Consider the following 9,002-nt stretch of genomic DNA (forward strand, 5'->3'; position numbering starts at 1 on the left):
GGAGTGAAGCCACGTTAATGACAACGTGTACAACCATTGGAGATGTGAGCAGGACAGACGGAACAACTGACGGACAAAGTGTGGACTTTATACCAGTTTTTAAATTGTGTTGATCGGCCACGTAAAACCAGAGTTATGATAAAAATATCTGCAATGCTTGGTTTTCTTCCTGAATACTGCCGTTGTTTATATTTACTGCGGGAAGAAACGGTAAAAACGCCGTTTTATAAGAAAAAAGGCTCGAAAGCCTGTGAGCAAAAACAAACTCCACCCCCACCTTTCCTATTGGTCCAAAAAAGTACCATGTCGACCAATCAAAAAATGATTTGGCAAAGTGGCATCTTGTTGTTAAGAAACGGGGGGAAGTTTTAGGAGTGACGGCGGTGTTTTGAGATGTGAGAGATTTGAGACGTTCAGCGCAAATCTTGTGTAGGCAGTGTGTAGTGTAAGGCAAGGCAAGTTTATTTGTATAGCACAATTCAACAACAAGGTGATTCAAAGTGCTTTACAGAGACATTAGAAACAAAAACAAATAAAAAACATGATTTAAAATTGATTAAAACAAGCAAGCAAACAAACAAACTAATTAACAAACAAAGAAACAAAGAAACAAAGAAACAAAGAAAGAAACAAACAAACAAACAAACAAACAAACAAAACAGTATATAAATCAAAACAGATAAAATCAGTAGTTAAATGAGTCAATAGTTTTGTTGTGTGTGTCAGAACAATGAGGCGACTGCTGAGTGTTACAGGTGTTACAGCAGTGATGCATCTGCTGCTGTCAGGCCTGCAGGTATCAGGCTGTTGTTCTCCTTCATCTCATAGTGGACACAAATTATTTTTTGGAGTGGCACAAATAATTTGTGTGGCATCAGATTTGATGCAGAACAGCTGATTGTTCTGTAAATAGTTTGAAATGTTTATTTAAAAAAACGCCTTGGCGTTTAAAAAAATAGCTGCAAAAAACTTTGTTGTTTGCCAAAGTCAGTTACTTTTTTGAAGAAGTAACTATATAATTAATTGCCCAACATTGGTCATTAAATATTGTAGTTTGCAGACAGAGAGTTACAGACTCTCTCCCAGACCACAGACTCATAATACAAGTCAGAGCTTTATAAAAAATAATTAAAAAAAAGTAAGTTTTGTTTTTCAAAATTGGAGTTCAAGTTATTTTTACTTCCAATAGTGTTAACATGCTACACAGCTCATGAACAAGATTTATTTATAAATTTTTATTGTAAGTGGACTAAAGCAGTTAATTAAAAGTAGTCTAACATAAATGTAAAGGCTGTAATTCGATTATTTTAATAAATCATGTAACTTGGATGGATGAGATGCCGGCGTGACCACAGCGCACACGTCTGATGTCGCTCACGGTGGTCAAAGGGACGCTCAGGGAGTTTGTGTGTTGCTCAGACACGTGAAAAATTAGAGGGAACATTAGTAGCCAGTCTTGTTAATGATCTCACTGAGGGGGTTCAGGCCTATGCAGAACAGCAGTGGGGACAGAGCATCTGCTTGGTAGATCCCGCACTTGATGGTGACTTGTGCTATGGGCTTGAAGTTGGCCTAGCATGCTGTCCACCACATCCCCATTGAGTTCCTGATGAAGGCTCTCAGGGTTCTGTTGGTATTGTATAGGTCTAGGCATTCCAGGATCCAGGTGTGGGGCATCGAGTCATACGCCTTCTTGTAATCAATCCAGGCAGTGCCTAGTTATGTAGTCTTGGCTGACTGTGTACCTGGAAGAATTGATGCTTTTTTGAAGCCAAAGGGAGGTCACACCAAACATTAATTTGATTTAGATTTCTCTTTTGTTCATTCACTGCATTTTGTTGATTGATTAAAAATAAATGATTAACAGTCATATTTTTGAAAGCATTTTTTTTGTTTACAGCATTTTTCTCACCTGCCTAAAACTTTTGCACAGTACTGTATATACACATATATAAAATATATTTAATGTCTTATTTAAAGTAGAACTAACCTCATCTAGTTCTCTATACATATTTACGATAATAATGGCCAGTTTATTTTATGACAACCTTATTTTTATAAAACCTTAGTTTTTATAAAAGTAAAAACTTAGTTTTTATGACAACTCTAAGTATTGTTAGCTACTAAACTACTGTTAACTGCTCTGTTAGTGTTGTAAGGTGATAGCCTAAGTTAATAACTACAAGAGACATAGTCCTAAACATAAATTAAGGAATAAAAAAGGTTTTACTTACCTTGCAGTCCAACAGCAGGTGCTAAAATATGGGTTTGATGTTATCCATTGTTATAATCCATTGGTTTATGCAAGCATGTCTCCATGAGGCAAGCCAAAAAGAAAAAGTGCAGACTCCCAGTAGGCAGCAGTCTACCACCGACTGGCAGCCAGCTCTTTGCAGGCTGTTCCATTTATGCCGTGGAAAGGGAGTTTTTCCTTCCCACTGTTACCAAAACACTGGCTCACAGGGGGTCAAATGATTATTGGGGTTTTGTGGGTTTTTTGTATTATTGTAGAGTTTACCTTGAGGTGATTGTTGTGGTGATTTGGCGCTGTATAAATAAAACTGAATTGAATCAACAAGCTTTGGTACTCTCACTGATTAAATTAAAAAACGTTTAATGCTTTAGTTCACTCTGTATTTAGATCTATTTTAAAACGTCTATTCATCTCCACAATTTTAGGGAAAATCATAATTCCTTTTACAACTAAAGTCCTTTATAGATGGTCATAGCATTCTGGGCATGAAACTGCCCATAGTACCAAATTTGAACTTTGAAGACCTAATTACCTTGAGGACCTTTGACTGAGATGTACTGCTGCTTTTAAAGGAGTAGACCACACCATTCTCAACATGACGTGTCTTGACAGGAGACATCAAAAATAGTGTCGAAGGCAACATTTATCACAGAGAACCTTCTGACTTCACCTTGGTATGTCTACATAATCTTCATCTTCTAACCCCTGGAGCTAATTTAAAAAAATGGCCTAGTTTACCTTTTTTTTTATATATATAGCTGTTCTACTCTACTTGATTTTCCTGACTCAAAGCACAACATGCATCATTCACCCATTTATAGAAGCCTTTCAAATTTCCATGCTTAAGTGCTTTCTATTTCTAATTCACACACATTGATACTCTGGATGCATCGGAGAGCAACTTGAGATTCCGTGTCTTGCTCAAGCATACTTGGTATGCAGAAGAAACAGAAACAAAAACAAAAAGAGTCCAAACAAAACAGAAAACAGACCAGTGGCTGGCCCGGCCAAAGGACAGTCAGAGAGGAGGTTGGCCCAGTCATGTACAGTATTGAGGTCTAGAGGCAGAGGCCAGTGCAGGCAAAACCATTCAGGAAGTCTGCCAGGAGTCCAAAAACTGAGATGAAGCAATTCAGGAGGAAAAATAAATTCAGGGAATCGGCCAGGGGAATGAAGAATGAATAAAATGAAGGAACCCTGGGAAGGGGCAACTGAAGAGATGTGGCTTATCTTGCTGCAAAGATGATTAATTGGAGGCTGGTATTGACGGAGACTCCTCAGAAAGCAAAGCCAGTGGTCAACGAATTGGAAGAGAAGATAGAGACCCTATGGCTTGGGTTCAGCTTACAAGGGACCCTCGACCTCAGGCCAAACAGGACCAACTGGCTCAGATGGCTCGGACCCCACTGGTTTGGGTGGTGTGGACAGCACTGGCCTGAAGACCACTGAGAAGAGGTGATCAAGAAAACCTGGAAAGCGGAAGCAGAGGAAGCTTCAACCCACTGGCCATGGCTGCAAAGAGGAGCAGATATCCTGCAGCAGCTTTATGAAGGAACTCATTTACCACAGCAGTGACATGAAGGAGCTTGTCTACCGTCTTCCTCCCTCGGTTCTGTTAACATATTTTACAAACGAGAAGTCTTTGGAGAAGTAGAGGATTCTTCTTTAATCATGCATCTATAGTGACCAGCATGGCTGACAGTTTTTATGTTAGGGGACTGGTCAAGGATTTTTTGCACACTAGTCATTTCCTTTCTGTACCTTGAAACAACAAAATACAAAAACAAGCCAGTATATACACACCAGGTGATTAGGGAGATGGGAAACGCCTGGGAACACAGCTGAACAGACTGGCTAACGAGACAAGAGAAAGTAAAACTAAACACAGGACACACACAAAACAAAACAGGAAATAACTAACATTGACACCAGGAATAAGACACACGAGCTTAGTACAGAGACAGAAGACAAAACACAGAGACAGAACCAGAACAGACAGAACAGTTTAACAGTTTAAAGAAATCATTAAAAGCTCAGAATTACCATGACATTATACCCATGATGAGTATATATAAACCTTTGAAAATCTGTCAATTTAAGACTTTATTTAAGAACATACAAAACTCATTCTAAATTCTAACTAACTCAACAGCAACGATTTGGATGAACCAGGATATTTTAAAGCATTTACAAATATAAGGCCCCTTCAGTGTCATCAGTTTCACTGAGGGTTTAGCAGAAATAAAAGAAGAGGACAGCATTAGCCTTCCCATCATGGCAGAAGCAGGTGGATGAAAACTTTATTAAACTGGTGATGACTTAAGAGGATCAGCCAGCACAAAGTATTTCGGTAGCTTGTACTTGTAATTTTGAATTTCATAAGATTTTGATCCAGTATTTCTAAACTATGAGGATGTAACATACTGGATGGATTCTTTTGAACTATTTTGGTTTGGCAGCTATTCATTGTATGCACTAGTTGTGCTTCCCACCCCCTCGCGCATGGTTTGAATGAAATCAGCTCTGAATTCCTGTGCGTAGGCTCTTGGAAAAATACCTTGGCTGTCTGCCTGACTTAGAGTATAGGTGGTTATCTGACTCTCTGTGTATTCACAGCCACTGCTCTCACCTTATCAGCAGTCTGAAGCTTGCATGCTCAATTGCCTGATTTGTCAAGAGTGACTCCAAAAGATTCTGATAGGCACTCCACAAATCACCCAGTTGATCTAAAATATCGACCAGCCACAAAAAGTCATTACACACAATAATGGCGGGCAGGACCTTGAAGATGTGACTTAATTACTTTTCAAATAGCTTCAAAAATGGCTTCAAATCTGCCTCCCCAGACAGTAATGTGGTCTTGGACTTTTCATGGTGATTACAGGTGTACTAAGTTGGGCACTGTGCTCTGCTACTGAGAGTACCCTGCTGCTGCTTATGCCTGTAAGTGTTATCAGCTTTATGGGCATCAAAGAAGAACATTATGGTCATACAAATTCAGACTGTTCACACTGCTGTTTAGCATGCTTGTCTGCTTCAACTTATATTCCACTCGTAAGCGATATTGACGGAGGCAGGCAGAAAGCATGATGTACTGCTATAGCTCCAAACAAATTCTGCTAAACCTAATGAAATTTGGAAAGTAGATGATTGCATGCATTGGCAGTATTTGAAAGTGTGATTGTATGAATGTCACTCACACACACACACGTTAACTCTTTATGAATCTCTAAATTTAACGTTACAACTTTAGGATGATCAAAACATACAGTACATGGCTTTTACAATGAATACATTTAGCTAAATTATAAATTGCTTTGTGTTTAAGTAGTTAAATATTATTTTCTCACATTACACTTCTATGTCTCCTCAGAAAACCAAGATCTCAACATATGACAAAATGTGGGAGTTTATGAGCAGTCGGCGGCACTCTGTGATGGTGAAGAATGTCGAGGAAGGCATTCACCGTGTGCTCACCTCAGACTACGCATTCCTCATGGAATCCACCACCATCGAATTTGTCACGCAGCGCAACTGCAACCTCACACAGATTGGAAGCCTCATTGACTCAAAAGCCTATGGGGTCGGGACCCCAATGGGTATGTGACACGTGTTATAATGATGTGTTTTGCTTAGAAACAAATGCTCTTAAGGTTGTCGCATATACTGTATTTTTTTCTAGACTCTACAAACTACTTAGAGCGATCTATTTTGCAATGCATTAGGAAATCTGAAATCAAGTTTTAGTTGCCTTTTGAGTTGCTGTTTCTTTGAAATGTGCTTCCTTTCTGCTCTTCATTGGCAACGTCAGAACTTTGAGCCAGCATGAAATGTAAGACTAACATAGCCACTATGATGTCTCCAATTAGGGGAAAAATCTGCAGATGCAGTTACTAGCTAGCAAATTAGTATTGTTTTTTTTTTTTTTTTGGTCCTTTTCCTAATTAAAAACAACCAAACCAACCAAAAAAAACCCATCAGGATATGCTTAAAGCTCACCTCGGTATCACTGTCAACGGATAGAAGTGACCTTCAATAATATACTTTTTTCAAAGCCTCATTGAGAGTAAATAAACATGAACACATTGATAGCTGAGGTAAACAGCAGACTGACAGCTTACATCAGAGAGGAACAGCAGCCAGAGTTGTTTGTCCTACAGCACCCCCCATAGAAATCAGAATTCAGTTGACTCCAGTCTGCAATCTACTGACCTCTAGTGGTGAGATTTTACACACTCTCTTTAAAAATATCAATAAGGGTCAGACAAAGAAATATGGATTTCAGTCCAGGTCCTTTAACATAGGTATCTCTTTTTGACTCAAGTGTAATTGCAAAGAACATGTTTTTGTTGCAGAACAGCACCTCAGTATATTAAGTGACTGTACACTATGGAGGTTAAAAAAGCAGTTATTGTGAAAGCTTTATTGATGGCTCTGTAATGGAAGCAAATACAGATTTTCCACTTTGACACTGCACTTGAAGGATAGAGGTCAGAGCCTAATTATTGTAAGCCCTTTAATTAGATGGATTTGATGTTTAGTTCATAATAGGTGTCATCGTCTGATGTTGAACAGAATCCTGATTATTATTTTTTTGTTATTTTGTTGACTTCACAGTGGCTTTTAAACATATTTTATGTCATTCCTTTACAACATAATTAGTGATTTACTGGTAATATACCCTACTTCTACTGGTAATGTAGTAGTAGGAAGGATCAAAGAGATGATTCTGCTTTGATGTTCCATAAATCAAGATGATGAATATATCGAGGTGTGGTATACTTTGCTTTGTTGTTGCACATTAAAACCAAACTTAACCGTACCTTGACAGTTTACATTGCAACACATGCCAGAGGGTAATCCTTATGGAGGAATACTTAGCCCCAGGATTGTCCCTGCTATCTTCAGCATGCAGAAGAACAGTGCAACACAAATAGAGAGGTGAAAACATAGGGTATATTGTTAAACACTTTATTAGATTAAGCAGCAGATTTTCACAATTTGCTACAAATACAGTAAGACGAAAACTTCTTGCTAGGTTCTTTTACAGTTACAGATGGCAGGGATCTTGCAACAGTAACCTCACATAAATTATAAAATCAAGCTATAGCTTTCACAGAGAGGCGATTGTACTGTCAGTGTTATATGTCATTGTTATTAACTGGCTCAGAAGCAAGGGATACATTTGTACCATGGGCCACCTCAGCAATGGATAACTGGCTTTTGTTTTTATGTTCCCTGTAAAGCACTTTGTAACAGATTCCTGTCTTTAAAAGTGCCATATAAATTCATTTTACTTCCTTACCTCCTTACTCCAAATCAAAACACTCAAATGCAGGTTTAAAAAAAGTTTTAGCTTCAGATAGTTCGGCAGTACTCAGAACAGCCCTTAGATCCTCAAAGCCGGAGAAAACTGCACGTAAACTTAAACTCGGGGTGGGTATAGAGGAAAAAATGCTTTTCGCTCACCCTTGAGTGATGATGTCTGTGGAAGTGGGTCACTGTTGGTTGACACAAACTGAGCTGCAGGCTCTGAGGATGAAGCACTTTCAAGCTAAGGCAGCGGCACTTCACTGTGGACCGGCAGGGTGATGCGACAGCGAATGGCGGCTTGGGAGGTCACCGGTGACGCAGCTTTGCAGATAGAGCAAGGCCAGCCCGTGCGGGAAACCTCTGGTTGAGGCAAAGCAGGGCTAGCAGCAAGGTCTGAATGGTGCAGCTAGAGCTCATGTTGATGGCTGGGCCGTCTGTCCTTAGGAAATGGTATAGGTGAAGAAACTCGCTAAACCCTTGCCGTCCCCACCTGAGGAGCAGATATGGGTGCAGGGACGGGTTAGGTCCTGGCCACCATCACGCTAGGCACAGGGACAGGTGCAGGAGCAAGCTGGATACCAGTCATCCCCACCCAAGGAACAGATATGGAGCAGGAGTGGACTGGGTCTCAGCTGCCCTCGCCCTGGGTGCAAGCAAAGCCCTAGCCGCTCAAGGAACCACGGCAGGGACAGGGACCAGCTGGGCCCTATCCACCCTCACCGGGGAAACTGGAAGGGTGCAGGGGAAGTCAGGGTCCTAGCCGTCCTGCGAGTAGGAACAGGCTGAGACACAGGTTTGAGATAATGACAGGAGGAGAGAAATGGTCAGGTTCAAAGTCAAATTCCGGGGAGAGAGTCTCAGATGCTGGAACAGTTCGTATGGATGGAAGTTGGTAATAACCAGTCTTCTGACAGCCCAGTGCAAATAATAAACAGTCTTAGATTTTGCTGTACTTGTGGTTTGCTGAACAGTAGGTTTCGACTTGTGGTGATTTGGAGGGAAAAAGTCAAACTCACTCACCACAGGGTACTGCTCCGCAAGGCCCTGCCTCCTTTTGGCAGAGACATGGGAAAGAAACTGAGAGCTTAAACACACTGGATAAAGATGACTAGAAACAGGGAAGAATATAACTGAACTAAGTCTGACTAATGAAACAGGAAGTCGAACTTAACACAGTGCACATTGTCAAAAAGGCTAACACAATAAAATAATGGGCTGATTCTTATATAGCACTTTTCTACTCTCCCGCAGTACTCAAAGCACTCTATACAACATGCCTCATTCACCCATTCACACCTACTCATACAAGCACTTCTAAACACAAGTGCAACTAATAAACATTCACACACATTCACACTCCGATGAACGCATCGGAGGGCAATTTGGGGTTGGTATCTTGCCCAAGGATATTTGGCATGCAGACTGGGGAAGCAAA

At 40.3% G+C, this 9,002-nt stretch overlaps 1 protein-coding gene across 1 annotated transcript in view; it reads left to right on the forward strand.

The window, feature by feature from the left end:
- LOC102207761 (glutamate receptor ionotropic, kainate 2-like) overlaps positions 1-9,002 on the forward strand; it is a 327,213-nt gene that overhangs the window by 307,072 nt on the left and 11,139 nt on the right. The window contains exon 14 of the mRNA XM_013915653.1: positions 5,628-5,853. Within this exon, the coding sequence (XP_013771107.1) occupies positions 5,628-5,853 (226 nt within the window). The remainder of the gene's footprint in view (positions 1-5,627; positions 5,854-9,002) is intronic.

The sequence above is a fragment of the Pundamilia nyererei genome, unplaced genomic scaffold, assembly GCF_000239375.1.
Source record: "Pundamilia nyererei isolate P.nyererei 1_Seehausen unplaced genomic scaffold, PunNye1.0 scaffold00342, whole genome shotgun sequence".
Taxonomy (NCBI): domain Eukaryota; kingdom Metazoa; phylum Chordata; class Actinopteri; order Cichliformes; family Cichlidae; genus Pundamilia; species Pundamilia nyererei.